Source organism: Vipera berus (assembly GCF_964194415.1).
Source record: "Vipera berus genome assembly, chromosome: 7".
Lineage (NCBI taxonomy): Eukaryota > Metazoa > Chordata > Lepidosauria > Squamata > Viperidae > Vipera > Vipera berus.
The window spans coordinates 39954756-39980041 of record NC_138209.1 but is presented as its reverse complement, the minus strand read 5'-3'; the positions used below and the strand labels follow the sequence as shown (position 1 = coordinate 39980041).

Here is a 25286-nt window from a genome sequence, read left to right as displayed (position 1 = left end):
GAGCTGATGTCAGTAAAGCAAAGGCTCATAATTAGCAAAGGTTACCAAGACACTAAAAATAATAGTTTTTAAAGATATGTTCAAAAAAAGGGAAAAGAAAATAATAAGTATACCAAATTCGTAATTAAGTCAAAAATTAATAAAACAAAGCAAAGCTACTGAACTTCTATCCAAACCTCCGCAGCAGGACCGGTCCACACCTATGCTTCTTAGGCACATTAAACTTCGCCTGTAGACAATGACTGGCTTAAAAACGAATTTTTTTAACATTAATAAAGGAATACTTTATATATAATATCAGATTATAAAAATGCAACTGTATACAGATTTCCCAGACCCCTTCGAACTTGCAGAAAGTGTCTCTAAAGAGGTGCAGCTGTGTCGATGAGTTTCAACAAGACTTAGATACTGCATATCCGTGTTAACAATCGTCAAAACTTTCGCGCTTGGATGCAAAGGCAGTGTAAAAAAAAAAGTGGCTCTATATTACAGCGTTTCCCAACCTTAGGAACTTGAAGATGCGTGGACTTCAACTCCCAGAATTCCCCAGCCAGCATATTCTGGGAGTTGAAGTCCACGCATCTTCAAGTTCCTAAGGTTGGGAAACGCTGCTATATTAGGAATGGGGAATCTCGACTCAAGCACTCCATTTCCGTCAGCCGCGGCTAAGGAACCGCCAGAGGCCGATGACCTTTAAAAAGCTACGGACTCCCCGTCGAGGCTCCAGGCAAAGGCTGACAGAAACCCAAGCATCTCTCCCCCTCTTCTAACCGTTTCAATTCACAATTACTCAAGATTGCGCTTTAAAATCCGCGCATGCGCACTTACTAAACCTCTTTTTTTTACGTTACGTTCTTTCCGTTTTACGGCTGGTTGCCAAGCAGAAACCGAAAGCCGGCTTGACAACGCTTTTCAAGTTGCGGCCTCTTGCTAAACGGCGCCCGCTTATGACGTCAGGAAAACACAGACGGTTAAAGAAAAAACGCGACCATTTGAAGACGAGGCGACCCAGTAGCTGCTATGAAGGAAACGCCACTTTCTAATTGTGAGAAGCGGTTCCTGCTCCGGGCTATCGAGGAAAGGAAGGTAAGGGACGATGGATGATAATATCACGTGCACTTCAAACTCGCTTGCGCTGAGGCGCCCGTGGGACGTAAGAATGTTTCTTTGCGCATGTGCTTGGGGTGAGAAAGCTGCTTCTAGGAAAGAGGACGAACTGTCTTTTGCCATCCACTTTTTTTTTTAAAAAAGGTGTTTGCTTGAGATTGATGTGCTATAAATTGCAGATGTTTTCTGTGAAAGACTTTAGGCATATAATAATACAAGTTGACAAGAGATCTTGGTATTCTTCAATCGACTGGAGAGTCTTTCCTTGGACAGAAATCCCAGAGGACGAGCTTTAGATACTCTGGGCTCATCACGGTGTAACCTTCGGATTGCTTTAACTCTTAATAGGTAATACCAGTGCTTTTTTTGTAAAAGAAAAAGGTGCCGGAACTCACACATGTCATACAACCCGCCTTGCCTACCCTACAAGGTTCCATCCAAAAAAGGTGCCGGAACTCCGTTCTGAGCGTTCTGTGAGAAAAAAAAAAGCCCTGGGTAATACAGTATTTATATGCTCTTACATTGCAGTCCTAAATTAGAAATGCCCAAAGTGAGCATCAACATATGAAGAATTTTTTTATCCTTGAGCTACAAAGATGTCCTGTTGGTTTCTGCTTGCCCTTTTTCCTGAACTCTAAAACTCTTTAAAAAGTAGCACTATAGAGGTAGAGTTGAAGTATGCAAAACCCCTGCACAAAGTTTTGGCTGCTCCCTTGGATTTGGGCAGTCTTTTCTCTATTCTCGTTCTCATTGTTAAATGACTCCATTGTTTGATGTTTATAGCGTCTGGATGGGCGACAGTGCTACGATTACAGAAACCTTCGCATTTCTTTTGGTGTTGACTATGGCTGCTGTATTGTGGAGCTTGGAAAAACGAGGTATCCAGTGTTCTATAATTCTGTGTATTGTATTTAACAGCAATAGCACTTATCTACCGCTTCGCAGTGCTTTACAGCCCTCTAAGCGGTTTACAGAGTCAGCATATTGACCCCAACAATCTGGGTACTCATTTTACCGACCTCAGAAGTATGGAAGACTGACTCAACCTTGAATTGCTGGCAGTCGGCAGAAGTAGCCTGCAGTACTGCATTCTAACCACTGTGCCACCATGGTTCTTGGACTTACCGTCTGCTTTTCAAGAATTTTTTGTTTACAAAACAAATTTTAATATATAAATTACAAGATATAATGAAACCAGGATGTTTAATGCATTAGTCAATGAAATAACAAAAAGATACAATAAAATAGTAGTAAATTGTTTGATTAAAAGCTTATTTTTAAAAATAACACAATGTTGACTGAAATGAATTTATTCTTAAACCTTTTACAATGATTATCCAAAAAGTGCCATATTTCCTCCCTGGGAGATGATTGGATAATTAAAGAGAAAGTTTATCCTTCATACATATTGTTACTGTAGTTCTCGATATTGCAACAGATATCAGTGTAATTGGTACTAACATTCAATCGGGCTTATGCAGAAGTTAGGTATATAACATTAACTCTCTTATCATTTTCAGTGAACTGCAAAAAAGAGTTCCCTGAAAGTCTGGAAGCAATGTAAATATTGCTTATGAAGCAACATAAATGTAGAGAAGAAGCAGTTGCTTTGATTTATATCAAACAGCTATTCCACACCTACCTTATCTTCTACTTGATAGGAATTATAAAGGATTGCGCCATTTACTACTTTCAGCTAGAATCCAGTGACTAAATTCCAGATATATTTCACTTTTATGTTAGTGTAGAATTTTAAAGTATCTCATTGCCATTTTTTCTATTAACTAATAAGGGCCTAAGATTTGATGTTAAAGATTGGGTCTTCTTTTTGCAGAGTTCTTGGGCAAGTGTCATGTGAACTTGTCTCCCCAAAGCCAAATCGTGCAACAGAAGGCGTACTTTTCTTTAATCTAGAGCTGTCACCCATGGCATCACCAGCTTTTGAACCTGGAAGGTATGTTTTCCCCCCACCTGCAGTAACCAAAGGAGGATTCAAGTAAAACATTTCTGGTTTTCTATGTATAAGTAAATGGAGCTGGTGATGCGCTTTATTTAATAGAAAAAAATAATGCAGCAAAATAATATACATTGTATATGTAAGGGCTTATAATGCAAATATGAAACTTTATGTAAGTTTCAATACAAAAAGTTATGCTTCATTGTAATTGGAATTATATAATCGGTATTTACAGTATATACAACTCATTCATAGATCATAAGTAACATCAGGCCAATTACAGGGTAATTGGATCCATAAATTTCTCCTTCAAATGTTGAAGAGTTAATATTTTGGCAATTATCAGGGCATGGTTTCTATGAAGACTTTCAGTCATCCAGTTCATAGTTATCCCAAAGGTGCTTTTTCACAAGGCAATTGGACTTTCTTACTTTTCTTGAAGACATTTTGTTTCTCATCCAAAAAGCTTCTTCGTCTCAGAGCTGAAGAAGCTTCTTGGATGAGAAGCGAAATTCTTCAAAAAAAACAAAGTCCAGTTGCCTCATGAAAAAGCATCTTTGGGATATCAGGGCATGGAGAATCTATTTCTTTGTCCATCTGTCAATTTCCATGCAATGTGTATGTACCGGTAATTCAAAAGAATGTACGTATCTGAAAATATTGAACTTTACTCCAAAGTTTATGTCCCAAATCAATGTATCGAAGTACTTCTTCCCAGAACATAGTAACTTTAGGAATACGCAAAAATATGTATTTTAATGAAGAGTTATTCTGATTGGATTTCCAGTAATATTTTTTTTCTGTACAAACACAAACTTAGATGTATAAGAACTTTGAATTATTACTGTAATCTGAGATCTCATAAGGTTTTTGATATTGAGATTAAGGTATTTTATTTTTATTTTTTTAGAAAATTTATGTTGCCACCTATTCACACATGGTGACTAAAGGCAGCTTACAAGGATATAAAAACATCATATTGTATCGATAAAATGAGGCTCCCCAGTTCCTTTCTCCATTTAGCTTTTTAACATATGCATATTAAATTGATTTATTAACAGCAAATATTATTGAAGCTTTTTGTTTTATAAAATGTAGTGCTCCTTTCTAATAACTTAAATGTTTCTGAGACTGAAAATGCAGCTGATCCAAAATATTTCAATAAATGTTGAAATTGTAAATATCACCAGTGGTGACAACTTAGAAATAATTTTTATTTTTTAACATAGAAAATGATAATTCATTGTTACCATCTACTTGTTCATATAATGTAAAGATCCCAGTGTCCCTTCAAATCTTCCACAAAACCATTTTTAACCAATTTTGAGAGCTGGTTTACTTCATAATGTCAATTTAGTTTAAGAAAAAAGATAATACATTTTTTTTGCAAATAATACTCCAGTTTTGAATATATATAATAAGAACCATAGCAAATGTATTATATTTTGAACTCAAAACAATCAACTGAAGATGTTCAATATAAATATCTCAAGAGTTCAGGAAGAGAAATTTGCTCTAAAATGTCTAAATTTGATACTAGTGAAAAAGTATGCAAGATGCAAAATCAAGATTTGGAAAACCTGAATTCCCATCTTTAGCTGACAATGGCTCCCTTTTCAAAAATATCTTTGGAACTCAATGAATTCCTAGAAATTTAAAAAACAGTGTATTGAAGTTTTGAAAATATTTTCTGGATATGTAAATTGTATGTTTTTTTTAAAAACTAGGCAATCTGAATTGCTTGTAAAAGTGAATCGGCTGCTAGAAAGATGCCTAAGGAACTCCAAGTGTGTAGATACTGAATCTCTTTGTGTTGTTGCTGGTGAAAAGGTGTGTAGTTATATGAATTCCAGACAATAAGCACTGGAAAATCTAATGACTTCTTTTTTAGAATTCATGTATTTTAAAGTAAATTGCATTCTTTTGCATATGTGAGATTTTCCAAACTAGAAAATCCTATTATAATCTGATGTATAATTTTACATACAATAACAATGTTTTAGATTTTACAAGCCCCTTTTTCATAAGTTGTAACTTATAAATTTGCAATCTTTACACCACTTTGCATATAAATACCATGATGTGTTATATTTATATTTTATGTTATTTTTATTATTTTTAATGCTGGTTGTTTTAATTGTTTGTTACGCTGTGTTAATTGTGAACCCAAGTCATATATATGTTATGGGTGCCCCATAAATTTACTAAATAAATAAGTGATGAATTTACAGATAGTTCTCAACTTATGACAGTAATGGAGCCTACCCATTTATGTCAGAAGTCAAGGACTATGTTAAATGACGTACATAATTAATGACCTCTCCGTCCTGCTTTCCCCAGTGCATTCAGTAAATGAATGCACGGGTCATTAGGTATAGCATGGGCTGACAAAGGAGTGGGGGAAACTATGGGTGGCCTAGTGCAACATCGACTCACCCAGGAGGCTTCCTCACCCTCTGAAATATCCCATGCTCTGCCTCCTGCTACATGGATTCCCCAAATACCTATGGGTCTCCTCCATTCTACAACCTATTACAATTGCACACTTTTGAAAATATCCAGAGCTCAGGAAATTGGAGTAAAGAATGCCACTTTCTTCTTGGGCCATTGCTGTGCCACATGGCACAATTGAGAAGAAATACTGCTGGTTTTCCTTGCAATCCTTTCCTCCAAGCGCCATACGCGCTGGCCTGGCTTGCCATTCAGTGAGTCAAGAAGAAATCATACCAATTTGGGTCCACTGCAATCCTTAGCTCCTTGAACACCAGGGTAATGCATGCAACAGGGCTTTTGGTCCGTTGCAATTCTTAGCTCACCAAATGCCAGCATTAAGCGAAGAGGAAAGAGGTGTGTAGGAACGTGGTCTTGTGTTACTACACACTTCTCTCCCTTCTGCAAAAAGCGCTTTTGTGAAGAGGAGAGAAACCTATAGGAAAGAGATTTGCCATTGGCTGCATGCCTTCCCTCTCCCACCATTAATGCAAGATTAGCAGGGCTAATGTTGGTGGGAAGGGAAGGCTATCATGTAACAACCAAAGGAAAATAGTTTCATCAGTGTCTGAGAGGATGGCTGCTTTTCTGCCAAATGGCCCAGCTTGTTCTCCTTTCCTGCCCTGACATCTGGAGATCTTCAAAAGGTAAATAAATGATTGGTGACAGAGTGAAGAGGAGCACGTGGAACCTGGTGGGCTAGCAAAGCAGGGACCCGCGGGGCAGGACGGGGGAGAAATAGGGAGAGGACATGTTTCAGTTTTAAGAATGAACAACTGCAGTGGTGCTCCAACATATGTAACTTTGGGACCGGGGCGTAATTACTATTGGAGGGGGTGTCATAACTTTGAACCTGTTGTAACTAAAGGACTACCTGTACTTGTTTATTTGTATTCTGCCTGTATTATTTTTGCAAATAACTCAAGATAGTGAACATATGCAACACATCTTTTTCTTCTTGTTTTCCCCATAACCACCCTGTGAAGTGGGTTGGGCTGAGAACGTGACTGGCCCAGTGGCTGGCTTTCATGGTTAAGACAAAACTTGAACTCACGATCTCCTGCTTTCTAGCCTGGTGCATTAACCACTAGACCAAACTGGTTTACCAGGAAAGTTTTTAATTTTAGTAGTTCAGTCCTTTTCATAATTCCAGCATAAGATAGCTCAAAATTTTCAAAGTGTACATAAAATGTGGTAAAATTGATTTAAATTGCATTTGAACAATTACATAACTTTTGGTATAAGTACTGTATTTCCCCGAAAATAAGACTAAACTGGAAAATAAGCCCTAGCATGATTTTTCAGGATGTTCATAATATAAGCCCTAACCCCCAAATAAGCCCCAGTTAAGATCGGAAGCATTTAGTATCGTATTTCCCTGAAAATAAGACCTAACCGGAAAATAAGCCCTAATGCATCTTTTGGAGCAAAAATTAATGTAAGACCCAGTCTTATTTGGGGGGAAATGTTGTATTTTGGAAGTAAAATATTGTCTATGGAATTTTGAATAATTGATTATAATTTTGCTTATATCACAAATATGGTCCTGTGTGTATAGACTTTATGTAGTATGAAATTGATTACCAATGTTAGAAAGGAGTATTGACTGCTCTTTTAGATTTTTTTTCCCCAAAATATTTCCTACATCTTTGGGAAACCAGCAGAGGCTAGAGATTTATATATGCAGGGTGTTACATACCTATTACATTGACAGTTTTATTATGTGTATTTTTCAGGATTTTTTTATCAAGACACTTGCTAAATGTATTTTTTTAGAAAATGTATGTTGCCGCCTACTTGCACATGGCGACTGAAGGCAGCTTACAGGACAAAGAATTAATTGTTTATTTTTTTCCCTGAGGTGTGGCAAATTCGTGTGGACCTGCATTTGCTGAATCATAATGGAAACATTATTGATGCTGCAAGTATAGCAGCAATAGTGGCACTATGCCACTTTCGGAGGCCTGATGTTTCAGTACAAGGAGAAGAAGTAACATTGGTAATTTTCTTCTGAAGCGGGAATTTAAAATGACCTTACTCTTGCATATTTTGCTTTTTTCTAAAATTGGAATGGGAATGGTCTGTAAATGTGTATTAAATTTAAAAACAATACAGTATTTTCAGATCTTCTAAATTATTATTTTCCTTTGGAACCAAAGAATTATGTCAATAAAATCAAGGGGATCAAAGCAAGATGCCTATATATATTTAGATAGTAAGCATTTTATGGTTATAACATAAGACTTCTGCCGGAAAATAAAACATAAATACAACTACTTAATCTGAATTACTTAATATAGGTGACATTATTTTCATTTTTTTTAAGGTTCAAAATTTGTTACAATAAATCAGTATAGTCCCTTGCTTTGTTTTAGCAAGCAAACATGACTAACATTTAGGCTCTGATTATCCATATAGTTTATGTATGTATATTTGCATATGCATTTGGCTAAGCAAAATACTGTTGTGTTGGATTCTTTAGTATACACCTGAAGAAAGGGATCCTGTCCCTCTGAGTATCCATCACATGCCTATTTGTGTAAGCTTTGCTTTTTTCCAGCAAGGGTAAGTTAACATTACTTTCAGTTTTCTACTATTACTGTGCACCAATAAGTGTATTCTGATATGTACACCAAAGTAATCAAAGAAAATTCTTTAAAATGTGATAGTACACAAAGTTGATTCTCTCTCATTACTGACTTGAGCTCTTTTTTAAAAAAAAGTCAGAAAATGTTGTACAATGAATAATATTGAAAGATCAGCATTTCAAATTTAAAATGAATGGATTTGATTATTATTTCTGTTATATTAAATTTTTACACTATCTGAGCCCAGTGATTAACAGTGCTTCGCAGAAAACACAGAGAACAATAAAATAGTAATAGGTAAAAACACAAAAGAACAATAAAATAACAGATAATAAGACAGAGAACAGTAAAACAATAACAGATAAAAACACAGAGAAGAAAAAGTATATGTAATAGGCCAGGGCTTTTCAACTAGTGGTACGGGTACCACCTGTGGTACATTGGCACCTGGCAGGTGGTACACGAGCATCCTAGAAAAGTAGTGGGGGAGGGGAATGAGCTGAACCGGTGGCAGCACCGCACACAAGCCTGAGCGAGAGATGGCTGGAGCTGCAGGGCTGTCGGGTCAGTGGAAGCGCCAAGATCAGCGCCAGGCTCCAGCTGGAGCTCGGCACTTATCCTGGCACTTCTGAGCCCAGAAGAAGCGCCAATCAGCTGGAATGTTGTAGCATCTCCAGGGTCTTGTGATTTACATTCAGATGCTTGGCAACTGATTCATATTTATGATGGTCACAGTGTCCCAGGGTCATGTGAAGTGACCAAAACCTGCTGCAACCACCCAGCAGAGGTGGGGTAGAATAAAAACCAAACACCCACCCCACCCCCGCTGCTAATCCTCAACAGAAATGCTCACAACAATGCAAACCTCGGACAGGAGGAAGAGCGCCGCTGGGCGGGCAGGCAGGCATCTTGCTTGGCTGTGGCTTGGGGGGCACTTTTTCAGTACCATTGTAACTTTGAACAGTCACTAAGCGAACTGTTGTAAGTCGAGAACTACCTGTACTTCATCACTATTTTCCCTTTTTTTTTTTTTTTGGTCATCAAGTTTTTGACACCTTGCTAGGCGACTGGTGGTACTCGGATGTTGCCATATCCTAAAAGTGGTACAATGGGTGAAAAGGTTGAAAAGCCCTGTAATAGGCAAAAGGAATTTTATGAAGCTAAGGGGAGAGATGGGGAAGTGTATTCAGACCTTCAAGATTCTCTTACAATAACTCTATAACAGAAATAGTATTAGCCTCCATTACTTTGGTTTTCTAGACTTTGCCTCCTTGAAGGGATGACATAACATATTAAAAACAAAGAACTAAAGCTGGCACAAACTAAACAACAAGCAAAGCAAACCCACATTATCAAAAAGGGGGCTTTATTCATCCTCTCCTCACCTGGGGAAAAAGACAGGTATTCAAGGTTCTCCAGAAACTCTCCAGAAACCCAGCAGGCTGGGGACCATCTGACTCATATTAGAGGACAGGCACTGCAACAGAGAAGAAATGCTTCCAGGTTCCCAATAGATGACATTGTTTAATTGAAGGAATCCAGAGTGCACAAACTCTTCGAAATGTATAGAATTAAAGCCACTTTTGAAAATATAATTAAGTCTTGCTAGTATAGTTAAGATTACTGCTTTATCTACTAGATTATTTCATTTACTAATTTATTTTCCATTTCAATGTAAAATCTTATGGCTTGTTCTAAAATGGTTTCAGGACTTACTTACTAGTGGATCCCAGTGAACAAGAGGAACGTGTAATGGATGGCCTCCTTATAATAGCCATGAACAAACACCGTGAAATCTGCACCATTCAATCCAGTGGTGGAATAATGCTACTAAAAGAACAGGTAACATGGAAGCTTTTAAAACTGGACCATTACCTATGGTACTTTTCTTTTAAAAGGACAGTCTCTGGGCCACAACTGGTTAATTTCTTCTTTTCATATGCTAAACATTGGGTTTCAAATTCATTCTGAATTCAGCAAGAAATTTAAAATTAATGAGTTGGATTCAAATTGCTCTTAATAGAATTAGAGAAGAATCCTTTTCTTCTCACTTAACTCCCATTTTTTTACTTACCACGCTATTCTAGAACAGGGCTTTTCAACCTTTTCACCCATTGTACCACTTAGGATATCGCAACATCCAAGTACCACCAGTCACCTAGCAAGGTGTCAAAAACTTGACCAAAAAAATTTTTTTTGATGAAGTACAGGTAGTCCTCGACTTACAACAGTTCGCTTAGTGACTGTTCGAAGTTACAATGGCACTGAAAAAAGTGCCCCCCAAGCCACAGCAAGACACCTGCCTGCCCGCCCAGTGGCTCTCTTCCTCCTGTCCGAGGTTTGCGTTGTTGTGAGCATTTCTGTTGAGGATTGGCAGCGGGGGTGGGGTGAGGGGGGTGTTTGGTTCCCCCCCTCCCCCCACTGCTGGGTGGTTGCAGCAGGTTTTGGTCACTTCACATGACCCTGGGACACTGACCATCATAAATATGAATCAGTTGCCAAGCATCTGAATGTAAATCACAAGACCCTGGAGATGCTGCAACATTCCAGCTGATTGGCGCTTCTTCTGGGCTCAGCAGAAGCACCAGGATTAGCGCCGAGCTCCAGCTGGAGCCTGGTGCTGATCCTGGCGCTTCCACTGAGCCCTGACAGCCCTGCAGCTCCAGCCATCCCTTGCTCAGTCTTCTGCGGTGCTGCCACTGATTCAGCTCTTTCCCCTCCCCCACTACCACTTTTCTAGGATGGCCCTTTACCAACTGCCAGGTGCCAATGTACCACAGGTGGTACCCGTACCACTGGTTGAAAAGCCCTGTTTCATAGCTTTTGAAAATGCAGTGGAGAAGAACAGTTGCAGTTAAAAAGAGAAGTGCAAAACAGATCAACACCCCCCCCCCCCATTTTTCCAGTGTCTTCCTTCCCAATGAAAGGGAAAATGGAGAAGTTTGCCCTGTCAAACACAAAAGGAGATTCCTCAACCCCACTCTTTCTGATACTAATTTGGGGGAAAGGGGAAGAGGAGAGTGCAGGAGGCAGGGACTAGCAGATAAAAGATTGCAGGAGATGTAAGGGAAATTCACAAATATGAAACACTTGAAGAGAGCCTTTGGATTATTAACTGGGCACAATCTTGAGTATTTGGAAAGACAATGTAAAATAATTTGTCATAGAAGTAAATTTCAAGGAATCACAGATTGTGTGGGTAGAATAGGAAAAGTTAATTCAAAAAGCAAGTAACTTAGAAGCCGATAGAAATCCTAGGGAGAACTAGTCACCTAAACAAAAACCATCAGGAAAAATGGGAGACAGTATTCTGGGTTTTCATAGAGGTAAATTGTTTTGATTCTGTGATAAACAGCCAAGCAGACCCTTCTAGAGAACAGGGAATTGAAGAGGTTTAAAGGTCAATGCCAGCACCCTGAATTAGAAAGTTTTAGTTTTTTTAGTTTTAGTTTTATTAAATTTTTATACCGCCCTTCTCCCGAAGGACTCAGGGCGGTGAACAGGGCATATAATAAAAATACAAAAGTACAAAAGTTAAAAAAGAATTAAATTAATGCCCAAAATAAAACAATAAGAATATACAAATAATTAAAACCCTAAATTGACTCCCCATCAGGCCAGGCCAGCTTGTTCGAATAAGTGGGTCTTTAACCCGCACCGGAAGGAGCGGAGATCCGGTGCCATCCGGAGCTCAACCGGCAGTTGATTCCACAGAGCCGGGGAAGCAGAAGCAAATTGGCAACCAATGCAGCTCATGGAGCAGGGTTATAATGTATGGACTGCTCATACAGCTGCATTTTGCACCATTTTGGATACTCCTCAAGGGCAGCCCTATGTAGAGTGCATTGCAGTAGACCAGCCAGGAGATTACCATATTATAAGTGACCATGAGTAGGGGCCCTCCATATAAGTATTCACACACAGTACCAGTTTAGTGGTTTCCAGGCTGGAAAGCAGGAGAGTGAGTTCAAGTTCCACCTTAGCCATGAAAGCCAGCTGGGTGACTTTGGGCCACTCTCTCAACCCAACCAACCTCACAGGGTTGTTATTTTAGGGAAAATAGGAAGAGGAATGTGTATTGGATACGATTGCTGTCTTGAGTTATTTCTAAAAATAATGAAAGGCGGGATGCAAATAAAAATAAATAAACAACAAAGTTGTGCAAAGGCCCTCCTAGTCATGACTGCCACCTGCTTATCAAACAGGAGTTGTGAGTCCACGAGGCCCCCCAGACTACACACAGGGTATGTTTGGGGCAGTACGACCACATAAAGCAACAAAGATGATATAGTTCCAAAGCAAGGGAGCACCACAATCCAAAGTCATTCAGTCTTTCCAAGATTCAGCTGAAGCCTATTGTTCCCCATCCAGATTCTCATAGCCTCTTGGCACCATGATAAAACATCCACAACATCGTTTAACTCACCAGAAGCAGAAGGGAAAGTATCAACCCCTGTGGCAAATTGTTCTATAGCTCTGACTTGAGGTTGTTTGTAATAGGTAGCCATTCAGAAATTGCAAACCAGAAATCAGTTTTGAGAGAGATCCTTTGTGTCTAAAGTACAGATGAGTTAGCTAGCAAACTATAATTCTTACATACTGGGGGAAGGTAAATTCCAGTTGGATATTAGAAAAAAAAAGACTTGTACAGTAAGAGCCTTGGTGGAGCAGTGGGCTAATGCCTCCTTAAGTAACACCAGCTGCCTGCAATTAGTGCAGGTTCGCATCCCACCAGGCTCAAGGTTGACTCAGTCTTCCATCCTTCCGAGGTAGGTAAAATGAGGACCCAGATTGTTGGGGGCAATTAAGCTGACTTTGTAATAATGCCGCTGGGGGGTGTGTGAAAGCCCTAATAAGCAGGCATATACATAGAATGAAGGCTACTGCTAAGCTTGTAAGCCGCCCTGAGTCTTCGGAGAAGGGCGGGATATAAATGGATTTTTTTTTTAAAAAAAGATCAGTTTCACAGTGAACTAATAATCCAGAGTGGTACTGGGCTCAATATTCACTGGATTTGTTCATGATTTGTTTATTGTTTCAGATGGTTTCATTTGGATTTTTGCCCTAAACCGGGAACCGTAATCTGAATACTTTATGGCCCCTTCCAACTCTTTGATTCTATTATTCTTTATAAAGAATAAATTAATCCAGTTTAATTAAATATCTTTTATTTCACAGTTCAGATTTTAACAAACTTGTCAGTTTATAATTCTTTAATTAAACTTCATGTTAATTGTAAAGGAATAAATCTTTAGTAGTTGAAAAAGAAAGTAAATCCTAAAAATTAATATTGAAGCTTCTTCAGACCATAGTCTGAATTCCTGTTATCTTCATTCTCTCCTTATTTGTGAGTTGTTCTTCAGTGTGGATTCCAAGAGTTGGAACTACCCACTTGCAAATACCCATGGGGAAAATACATTCTGCGATGAAATAATTTACTTGCATTATGATTTTCCACAGGTTTTGAGATGCAGCAAAATAACAGGAGTCAAAGTAGCAGAAATCACTGAATTAATTCAAAAAGCTTTGGAAAATGATAAAAAAGTTAGGTGAGTTTTTTTAATGCTGCAGACTAATGACTTTTAATGTGGTCTATTGATACATTCATGTTTGTGTAATGCCTGTTTGGTAGATTATAAAACAAAATTTGAATTGAATGGTGCTTTCTGAGCTTGTTTCCAAACATTTCATTACCCAACTAGAAACTGGTGATATTATCAAGTCAGATAATGAAATATCTGCAAGCAAATGAAGAAAACATTAATAAGAAAACAAGGAGAACTTCATAAAATTCTGTTTTCTGGAGCTGGGAGGAAAAAGGAGGAGGTGTTCTATTCCTCTGTAGGGATAGCTAGAAGTTCTATCTGTTGGAACATTTCTCGTTTTTCAAAATACCTTCTTCCCTATCTTTGGAAAAATGTTTTGAATAAATGTGCTCTATTCCCAAGAATTCCAGAAAATTATATTTAAGAAAAATTAAATAAAAACAATAAAAAACCTAAAAGTGAAGGTCACTGCAAAGTATTAGGCTTAAGAACTATTTATTTCCCACAATACATCCGGAAACCACATTCCAGAGGAATTCGTAAGGGAAAAAAATAGTAACACATAATTTGTCGTCTTAATAGTTTGCCTTGTAAATGGTTATATCCATAATGGCAACCATTTTGTGAGAGCAATTGTAATATGCTGTCGAAATTTCAAATTATGTACACTGACAGAAAAAGTTTGGGGATCCTTGATTGAGAGATATGGAACAGAGTCTTGCTTTTATATATAATTTCATGGCAATGTTAGTCTCAGTGGCATTGCCATTTCATAGCAGTTGCCAGATTATCTGGCTATCACATATTTGTAGATAAATGTTTATTATCTTGATTTTTAAAAAAAAAACATTGAAAAAGTTCAGCTTGCTAATTAAAACAGTTGTGATGATTATTTTTCTATGAATTCATTTTCTTGCTTGGAGATGATGATGTTAGATAGTTGGAATATTCTTAACTAAAACTGTATTTTAAAATAGCTCTTTAAGTGAAGCCTAGGCAGAAATCATGATCTTCAATGCAAAATTTTGCTGCTTTTCTCCTTTTGTTGTCTCATCCCTATCCTAAACTTACATATCAGAAAGAACTAGTAGTACAGTTTCTATTGTTAATATGCTGAGAACACATCCATTTAATTTCTTGAATTGAATCAAAACATTTTAAACTTACTTTGACTTTAATTATCTGAGACATTTAGAAGAAAATTAAAATGGAGTATGATTATGTTAATGGTTAAATATTCATAAATAAATAAAGTATCTTTTGGTTTTTAATCTATGTTTTAATGCAAATGTAAACTTCTAAAGGAATTTTTTCATTTAATAGGAAAGAAGGTGGAAAATATGGATTTGCTGAATCTATTCCTAATGAAAGAATAACTGCCTTTAAAATAGAACAAACCCCAGTCAATACTAATGATGTACAAGAGCAAGCTGAAGAAATAATTGCCAAATCATTTCCTCCTCCAGAAGTGTATCTTTTATTGAATCATAACAGAAAATCAGATGGTTGGACTTCTGTGCTCAGGATCATTTTAATTTTCTTTTAAAATTATTGTTTCAGTATTTAGAAAAGAGGAAAAAATAAATTAAGAAACAAAACAAAAACATTGCATGTAAAATCATTCAGAGTGATTTTTAAATTCATCATTTTACCTTGATTACATTGCCTAATATTGATCAGCTTTCCATTGTTTTGATAGAAAGCCAGTTCATGAAATAGGAAAGCACATATTGATGTCCACAATTTTATATCTTGCACTGTCTCACTAATATTGAAGAGTAATACTTTTGCTGCCAACCATATCAACAAATCCAGAACTCTTCATTGAAGATAACTCCCAAGTTTGGGGTATATAATTCAAGAGTATGTTCGCATTTTTAAACCTTATTGATCTTGAACACTGTATTTAAATTGCTTCTAGTAAGATGGGTATATACATTTAATAAATAAAAGTTAAGAACATTAAACTAAACTTAGGAAATAGTTGAATGAGCCAATATTATAGAATCAAATGTCCCATCACCCAGTTTATACTTCAAGCATAATGAAATTGGAAGACAACAACTTTTAAACACTGAGATATCCAGTAAATATGGAGGAAAATCTAAAACATTAAGGATGTTAAATTAGTCACATTTTCAGACAATGAAAAACAATATTTCCTAGGACAATTAGCCATTGATTTGTTCATATGGCATACAGTTAGTATAGACAGTTAGAATCATCCTACAGTCTATGTGACATTTAACTTTGCAGAGAAGTCCCAAAATAGGAGTACATCAAAACCTTCAGGTCTGTTGTCTGGTAGCAAATATCAACAGTAAAACTACTTTTTTGTTTGTTTGTTGATCACTTTAGTGATTGGAGTTATTTTTTGTGTAGTATTTGCTAGAAATAGACTGTATTCATATGCAGGTGGTCAGCTGTTCAGCTCTTTCTCATATCCTTCCTTTCCCCAAAATAATTATAAGGCAAATTTGCAAGATTATTTCTCCAGAAATATGGCAAAAAATGAGAATCATTCTTTTATCATGTTACAATACATTTTAGGTAAGACCTGGTTTTTCCTTAATAAAATTAGCTTGTCCAAGCCTGTATTATGGGCCTCAGGCACAGCTCAGATTGGAGAAGGACTTCAGAACTCATGGGCAGATTTTGAGGAATCTGAAATGGAAGATGAAGATGGCCAGGATGAACCTCTAACAGTAGAAGACCAAAATATAGAGATGGGAGATGTTCATATTGGAACCAAAAATCAGAAAGGTTAGAATACTTTAAAAAAAATATGTGTGTAATTATATCTGTCTATATTTATCATATATATACATACGTGTGTGTGTGTGTGTTGTTTTGAGCACCTCGTTGACCCAAATATGGACGAAATCTTTTGCCTGTATCAGCCCAAACTACGGCCATTCACAGGTGGCAGTCACAACTGCGATAATTGTTTTTGTTGTTGTTGAACAGCTCTTTATTATCAAAAAAGTGCCAAGTGTTAATGAAGAACTCTTATGAAAATTGAAAGATTGATTTAAGATAAGATTGTCAATCTAGTATTTATTTATTTATTTATTGATGGGATTTATATCCCGCCCTATCTCCCGAAGGACTCAGGGCGGCTAACAACAAAACATATAATAAGTACAGAAATCAAGATAAAAATAAAATTGAAATCATCTGTGCAATAAATTAAAATTAAAGATTAAAAAATAAATTAAAAATTCTAAATATAATTAATTAAAATGCCTGTCAGTCCAGGTCGGCCTGGTGGAACAGGAGTGTTTTGAGGCCGTGGCGAAAGGATTGGAGGTTTTGGGCCATCCGAAGCTCAGGGGGGAGCTGATTCCATAGGGCTGGCGCTCCCACAGAGAAGGCCCTCCCCCTGGGGGTCGCCAGCCGACATTGCCTAGCTGACGGTACCCTGAGGAGGCCGCCTCTGTGTGAGCGTACTGGACGATGGGAATTTGTTCCCGGCAGCAGATGGTCCTGCAAGTATCCCGGGCCTAAGCCATGTAGGGCTTTAAAGGTAAGTACCAGCACCTTAAATCTCACACGGAGGGCAACTGGTAGCCAATGCAGCTCACGCAGGAGGGGTGTAATATGGGAGTATCGGGGTGCTCCCATCACAACCCGCGCAGCTGCATTCTGCACCAGCTGAAGCCTCTGGGTGGTCTTCAAGGGCAGCCCCATGTAGAGAGCATTGCAGTAATCTATACGGGAGGTAACGAGTGCGTGGGTGACTGTACGTAGGGCATCTCCGTCCAAAAAGGGGCGCAATTGGTATATAAGACGAATCTGTGCAAATGCCCCCCTAGCCACGACTCCAATATGATCTTCAAAACTGAGTCGTGAATCTAGGAGGACGCCCAGATTGCGTGCTCTATCAATGGGAGGTAACATCTCTCCTCCTATAGTCAGAGATGGAACCTCTTGGACTAAACAAGATGACGGTATGTACAGCCACTCAGTCTTGGCCGTGTTGAGTCGAAGCCTGTTTTCTCCCATCCAAATCTGTACTGCTTCCAGGCAACGGGACATCACATCGAGGGCATCACTGGGTTGGTTCGGGGTGGAGATGAATAGCTGGGTATCATCAGCATATTGATGATATTTCACCCCGAAGCCACGGATGATCTCTCCCAGCGGCTTCATATAGATGTTGAACAGGAGGGGCGAGAGCACCGATCCCTGAGGCACTCCACAACTAAGAGGCCTAGGGCTTGACCTCTGCCCTCCTGCCAACACCGTCTGCGAACGGTCCGAGAGGTAGGAGGAGAACCACCGCAGAACGGTGCCTCCCACTCCCAGCCCCTCAAGACGACGCAGTAAGATACCGTGGTCGATGGTATCAAAAGCCGCTGGTAGATCTAATAGGACCAGGACAGAGGAATAACCTCTATCTCGGGCCCGCCAGAGATAATTCACCAGTGCGACCAATGCCGTCTCCGTGCTGTGCCCGGGTCTGAAACCCGATTGGTACGGATCTAGATATTCATCTTCCTCCAGGTTCAAAGGGAGCTGTCGTGCCACCACGCTCTCAACGACCTTCGCAAGGAAGCGAAGGTTGGAGACAGGACGGAAGTTGTTTAAAACAGCTGGGTCCAATGCCGGTTTCTTGAGGAGGGGCCTTACCACCGCCTCTTTCAAGGCGGCAGGGAAGTACCCCTCACTCAGTGAGGCATTGATAACTGCTAGGAGCCAGCCTCGTGTAACCTCCCGAGATGCATAGACTAGCCAGGAGGGACACGGGTCCAACAAACATGTGGCGGCACTTAGTTTCCCCATGATCTTGTCCACTTCATCCGGAGTCACAGGATCGAACTCTTCCCAGATGTACTCGGCCAAATTCATCGTTTTCCTCTCGTTAGATACTGCCTAGTCAGAGTCCAGACCAGCCCGAATCTGAGCAATTTTGTCCACCAGATATTTACTAAATTCCTCAGCCCGTCCATGTAGGGGGTCCTCTCCCGTCTCTTGATTTAAAAGGGAGCGGATCACTCTAAATAGGGCGGCCGGGCGGTTATCTGCGGACGCAATGAGGGTGGTGAAGTAGGCGCGCTTTGCCACCCTCATTGCCACAAGATAAGATCTAGAAAAGGATCTTAACTGTGTTCGGTCAGACTCAGACCGACTGGTTCTCCAAATGCTCTCTAGGCCCCTTCTCTGGCGTTTCATCTCCCGCAGGTCCTTGGAGAACCAAGGAGCAAGTCGGGACTTGCGCCGGGTCAGAGGCCGCAAAGGGACAACGCGGTCGAGAGCCTCCGAAGCAGCCTGTTGCCAGGCATTAACTAAGGACTCGACCGGGTTGTGGGAGAGGGAGGTGGGAATCGGTCCAAGCGCCATCTGGAATTTATCTGGGTCCATCAGGCGCCTGGGGCGGAACCACCTGGTCGGTTCCGCCTCCTGACAGCGGGGGGTGACGTGACGGAGGCCCAACCGCAGGAGATAATGGTCTGTCCATGACAGGGGTTGTGATGTTGGAGTAACCCCACCCAGTCCATTTAGCCATTGCCCAGAGACAAAAATAAGATCAGGCATGTTTCCTCCCTCGTGAGTTGGGTCCTGAGTGATTTGAGTCACTCAAATCACTTCCATGGCCGTCATGGAAGCCATGAACTCTCGGGCCACTTCTGATGCACTGCCCAGGGAAGGTAGATTAAAGTCTCCCAGTACCTTAAGTTTTGGAAATTCAACCGCCAATCCTGAGATGGCGTCAAGTAGCTTGGGTAGAACCGTTGCTGTGCAGCTTGGAGAGAGGTATAGCATAGTATTTATTCAGTATGAAGAATGGCATACATATACATATCTAAGTTACATACCTTGAAAGAGCAGAGCTACATATATTTTAATTAGTAAATATTTAATAAGATATCACAATATTAGAACTTTTAACACAGAAGCTCAGATGTTTCCCAGTTATCCCTACAGAGCAGCAATATCTAAACTGACAAGCCTTGATAATCAAAATATTCAGGTTTTAATATGACTTTGCATTAAAACATTATCATTTTGAATTGCTTAAAATGGAAGGTCTGGGAATCATTATGTTGACAACTACATTCAGTAAATCTGTATTTTTGATTATTTTTTTCTACTGCAAAACTCTAAACCTACATGTGCTCAGCCACTTACATCTCTAGCTTACCCTTCAGCATCATGAAAATGAATTAGTCAGTAAACAAAATAATTATGAACAAGAGGAAAATAAATAAATTACACACACACACACACATTCGTAGATTTTCACGGATACAGGTATGTAGGTCTTGCAGTATTCGGGTCTTTTCCCGTGTAAGATTGATAGTGTCTTGGCGACGTTTCGACGAGGTCCCATTCGTCATCTTCAGGCTGGTGAAGATGACGAGTGGGACCTCGTCGAAACGTCGCCAAGACACTATCAATCTTACATGGGAAAAGACCCGAATATGCCAAGACACACACACACACACACACCACACACACACATGGACATTTTGAAAAGTTTCATCAGATACATGCTTTCAGTTTAAATTCCTTTCTGGCCTTCTGTATACTTAGCAATGAACACTTTCAAAGTTGTTCTCACATTTCCCAAGTTTCTGCAAATAACTATGGTTACTGTGCAGGAACATCGCATTAGGGGTGCTAAAATGGGGCAAAGCTCACTTAACACTTAGCAACAGAAATTTTGGGCTTAATTGTGGTTATAAACCAAGGACTACCTATAAAGTGTTGCTGTTAGAGGACAACAGTACAGTAGCAGATTGGGGCATATTAAGTGTCTTGTCTGATGAAAAGGGTAGCATTTATTTTATTAAAATAGTGAAACTTTAACTGATTAATGGAGCAGATAACCTGTTCTTCACCAATCTTTTGAATTTGATATTACATAACTCGTTTTAACACAATTTGTATATCATTTGTGTAATAACATTGATGTGCAAAATTACAGATAAAAAGGTAAAGGTAAAGGTTCCCCCGCACATGCGTGCTAGTCGTTTCCGACTTTAGGGGGCGGTGCTCATCTCCGTTTCAAAGCCGAAGAGCCAGCGTTTGTCCGAGGACGTCTCCGTGGTTATGTGGCCGGCATGACTAGATGCCAAAGGCACACGGAACGCTGTTACCTTCCCACCGTAGTGGTCCCTATTTGTCTACTTGCATTTTTACATGCTTTCGAACTGCTAGGTTGGCAGAAGCTGGGACGAGTAACAGGCGCTCACTCTGCTACGCGGCACTCGGGATTCGACCCGCCAAACTGCTGACCTTCCGATCGACAAGTTCAGCGTCCTAACCCACTGAGCCACCGCGTCCCTTCATAAATTACAGATAGTCCTCAAGTTACGAATGAAATGGAGCCTGCCCGTTCCATTTGTAACTTGACGATTCGTAGGAGTGAATCTTGTACCTTGAATGCGATTCACTTCCACCTTTTACCCGCAAATTTGCTAATTTAATGCATGGGCGAATGTGCCACTCGTTAAGTGAACATGCGGTATGTCAGTGTGGGGAAGGCCATGGAGGAGCCTAGTAATGGAACAGGCCACCTAAGCCTCCCTCCTGAGATACCTGGAGTCCCCACAATTGCTTCCCTGCCCAATCCAGCTGCTCCAGGTCACTTAAGTTGTGAAGATCTGTCTCCACTTCACCTGTTTCTTTCTCTGCTCCCGACAAGAGCAAAGGGAGGCCTCCAAAACTCAGAACGTAAATTTGGGAGCATTTTGTAAACAATAGGGGCCGCTTATTGTGTAACTTTAAATGTTCGCTAAGTGAATGCTCTTAATTCGGGGATTACCTATAGTCCATTCTGTGTGAAACCTGTTGTATTAATCTAGTGAAGTGAAACTGCTATAACATAATTATAAATGTTGCTGCCAGTATAAAAATGAGCAGTTGCTGTGGCTTGAAATCTTGTTTCATAGTTTCCTTCTTCCACAGTCCCTCTATATAAAGCATTTTTCCATCTGGCCAATAACTCCTGAAAATATGTGTAGAAATTTTCTACAGCATATGAAAATGTGTTTCAGAATCTGCTCAGGGAAGACGTTGCTATTAGGTTTGGTCTGATTCAGATTTACATATAATATATATCATCAAATTGGTGTCAATCCTTACAAGACCATATAATTGTTGTCCAGGACAGATTTAGATGCTGTAGGATTTAAAAATAATATACCAATATTTTTTTCTGTCTTGAAGAAGCGATTGTATTATCAGACAGTGAAGAAGAGGATGTTGTTATTCTAGAACCTGAAGTAACACCAAAGAACAGGTAGGGGCACTTTCTGTTTCGCAAAAGGTAGGAGGGAATTTTAATTTAGGACTGTGAAAATGGAATATTCTAGAATCTCCCAAATGTTGCATTTTTCTCCTCATGTTGATCAAGGCATTATCAGGTTGGCTTGAAATAACTATTCTAATATACAGTAGCTTGGTATTGTGGTCTGGACCCAAAACGGCCTTTTTGTTATTTTCTGAAGAGAACTACAAAACCATGGTTATGATTCATAAATTTCTTTTGCTGGCAGATTGTGGAGCCTTAATTTCTTTTGGATATTGATCAAAAAAGGAAAGAGACAGGAGTGGGAGAAGCTAATACTGTTTCTTATCTTATGTGGTAGATCACAAAACGTATCAGAAAAATTCAGTAAAAAAAATGTTTCTGAAAAGATGCTTTTTTTCTTTAAAATTAAGAAAAAGGGATAGTGGAATAATTTATATTTTGTGTTAAATTATATATCATAAACCAAAAAATGAAAAATGCAGGTTGTCTATCAAATTTAAAGGCAAATTTTCATGTAAAGTTGACCAAAGTTATTTTTTTAAAGATCAGAAATAGAAGTTCTAGACTAGAGAATAATAGTATTTTATTTTTATTTTTTTAAAAAAAGCCTAATTAGAACATTTTGTGGCAAAATATTTTTATTTATTAATCAAATTTACAGTATATAGCTGCTCATCTCACCAGAGGTAAATCTGCAGAGAATCAGAACAAAAAACATACAATAAAAATGTTTTGTTAATAAATATGCTTTGCCAGACCTAGTGAAGTGAGCTGATGTAATCAGGAAGAGGCAGTCCATCAGATAGCCCAGTCCCAAATCATGAAAGGCTTTAAAGGTTAAAAACAGTGCTTTGAATTGGACTCTGAAGCAAAATGACAACCAATGGAAGTTGGGAGTAGAGGTGTAATATATGTTGCTCTAGGAATGCACACAATTGTCCACATCACTGCTTTCTGTGTCAGTTGACACTTCTGGATACTCTTCAAGTAGCCCATTTAGAGTACACTGCAGTATTCCAATCTGGAGGCAACTAGAGCATGAATGACTAAGCAGGATCTGCCAATCCAGGAACACCTGACCTGTCCCCCCTTTATACTCCCCAAAGTGGAAATATTGGTTAAACAAGCTGTATCTTTCTACATAGCAGTTTCCAAAAAAGTACTAACCACAAGCTTAAAAAGTCAGTTCTGTGACCTCATTATAACCTTTCAGGGGCTTGCGGTGCCCTTTATTATACAAATTGCCCTGTGTCGAGATTTTGGTGGCATTTGAGACAAATCACACTGAATCATTTTGAAATCATTAATGTTTCAGGATACTTATTTAAATGTAATTTTTTGGACTAAGACTCTAGCTTAATCTTGTTCCTCTTAAATAACTAAGCAAAGCTGCAATTATTTGCCATTGTAGGAGTTGTACTTTGTATTATGCATAAAATGACTAGGTAGGGCAAAAAGTTACAAAAATATACATAGCATTGTTCATTGTCTACATAATTGGAGCCAACTTTACAGGTAAGTGCCTAGAGCACACACATAAAATTGCAATCTTCTATGACTTATTTTTTATGAGTTCAATTATATCAGTGGAAATAATTGTTTTAATTTCCACAGAACAAACCAGAAATTAGAAACCACAAAGAAAAACCCAGCTGGCAAAAATAAGAAAAAACGAACAGTTTGTTAAAAGTAATGTTATTTTTTGTGTTTAAGTTTAAGTTCCATTAAACTTTTCCTACTTAAAAGAAACATCATTTGTATTATGCAATTCATAGGAATACTGTATGTTTTTGTATATATTATTAATTTTCTAATAAACTTTATAATGCTGAGATAAAAGATTTTGCAAATTGTCTTTGTAATTGTTGCTCTGTAAACAAAATCTTAAGTTTGGATTACTCAAACATTTTGCTGCAAAAGGTTATCTTCTTCCCCCCTCCAGTCTCTCTAACAGATAACATCTATCTGTTGTTTTGTTTATCACTGGTGAAAAAATAATTTGGAGAAGATTGATTGATGGTTAATGAAAACCAAGAGGAAACAGACATATCATCCTTTTTTTCAGAACTTGAGAAAACGGGAAAGTGTGCATTAGTTGATTAGCCATTCCTTCTACAGTAATAAGCTGAACTGGTTGGTATCTTCTTTATGCCAGTTCTTTGACATTAACATTTTTCTTATTGAACTTCTCAATGAAGTAGGTGGACCAGACCATATGTGCCCTTTTTGGTTGTTTGACCATCAGGTTTTTTCCCCTTAAAGCTAAGTTTTGCTTGTTGTATTTGACCCCTTCCCTTTGCCTATGGATGTTTCACAGTACGAAGGTAGTAGACTAAAAACAAAACTTTTCAATATGCAAAATATATTTTTATAAATCAAGTAACTGCCAAGATCCTTTTAGAGGATTTTATTTGCCAGCTTCTAGATGGTTACACTTAGGTCTTTCCATGCATTTATTTACTGGGAGCACATCTCAAGCATTAGTTGCTTATAAGAATTAAATGTTTCTCAAATATGCATATAAAAGTCTTCCATCGATAAAATTTAACCCTTGAAACATATAAAATCTGGTATTTGCCCAACATACACACCGCTTCAATCTTGTTTTTGAACTTCAAGATTATACCAAGAGTAGAAGTGAAAAAGTACTCAACCTAAGGATCCTAACCACCTGAAGCCACGATACAGAGCAATGTGCTCCTCCAGCAACTTAGCTAAAATTGCCACATAGCAGTAGGAATTTTGTATCACCCCACGGATTGCATGGCTGTTTCCTTTGAGGGTCAGGAAATTGGCTTGCTCAGTTGCAAACACCTTAAGTTAATCTGATTCATGAACTAGGTTAGCAGAAGGCAGATTTTTAATTTCATCAGATTTTTTTAATGGCAGGAACTACTTTTACCCTCCTTGTTATTGGAGGCTCTTCCTCTACGTTCCAGACTCACTGGTTTGAATAATAGCTATTAATGCAGTGTTTCTAAAGCTACTTAAGTGGCATATTTCAAAAAAAAGAAAAAGAAAAAATCACTATCCTTAATAGCTGATACAGCCTTCAAGTACAATAGAGATCTTGTTAGCAAAAAGTGTCACAGCAGTTTTCTCAAGTTCAGCTACTGAGCACTTGCTGACTATCTGAAATATACTGTTTGTTTATTTATTATATGCAGATATATCATTGAACTATCTTGATTTGCAATTTTTAGAGTGAAAATCCTCACACTGGTCAACTATTTTAAAAAGGCTGAACAGTGCCACTCAGCACTTATACCTGCATGGTTTAAGTCTTTTTCAGCACAGCTTTAAAGGGGCGCCATCTAAGCACATAGAACAAGATTGCA

At 38.6% G+C, this 25286-nt stretch overlaps 1 protein-coding gene across 2 annotated transcripts; it reads left to right on the top strand.

Annotated features, from left to right (window-relative positions):
* Window positions 1–958: 958 nt before the first annotated feature.
* Window positions 959–23799, top strand: EXOSC9 (exosome component 9). Of its 2 annotated transcripts, none has more exons than XM_081333262.1 (12): window positions 959–1086; window positions 1891–1985; window positions 2942–3061; window positions 4792–4894; window positions 7416–7553; window positions 8037–8119; window positions 9852–9984; window positions 13603–13691; window positions 15012–15158; window positions 16270–16451; window positions 21864–21936; window positions 23563–23799. In XM_081333262.1, exons 1-12 carry the CDS (start codon window positions 1021–1023, stop codon window positions 23633–23635), a joined length of 1302 nt encoding a protein of 433 aa, XP_081189388.1. In that variant the 5' UTR covers window positions 959–1020; the 3' UTR covers window positions 23636–23799. The 2 variants fall into 2 exon arrangements, with proteins under 2 accessions (XP_081189388.1, XP_081189389.1); XM_081333263.1 differs by lacking the exon at window positions 959–1086 and adding an exon at window positions 1420–1455.
* The last annotated feature ends 1487 nt before the right edge of the window (window positions 23800–25286 follow it).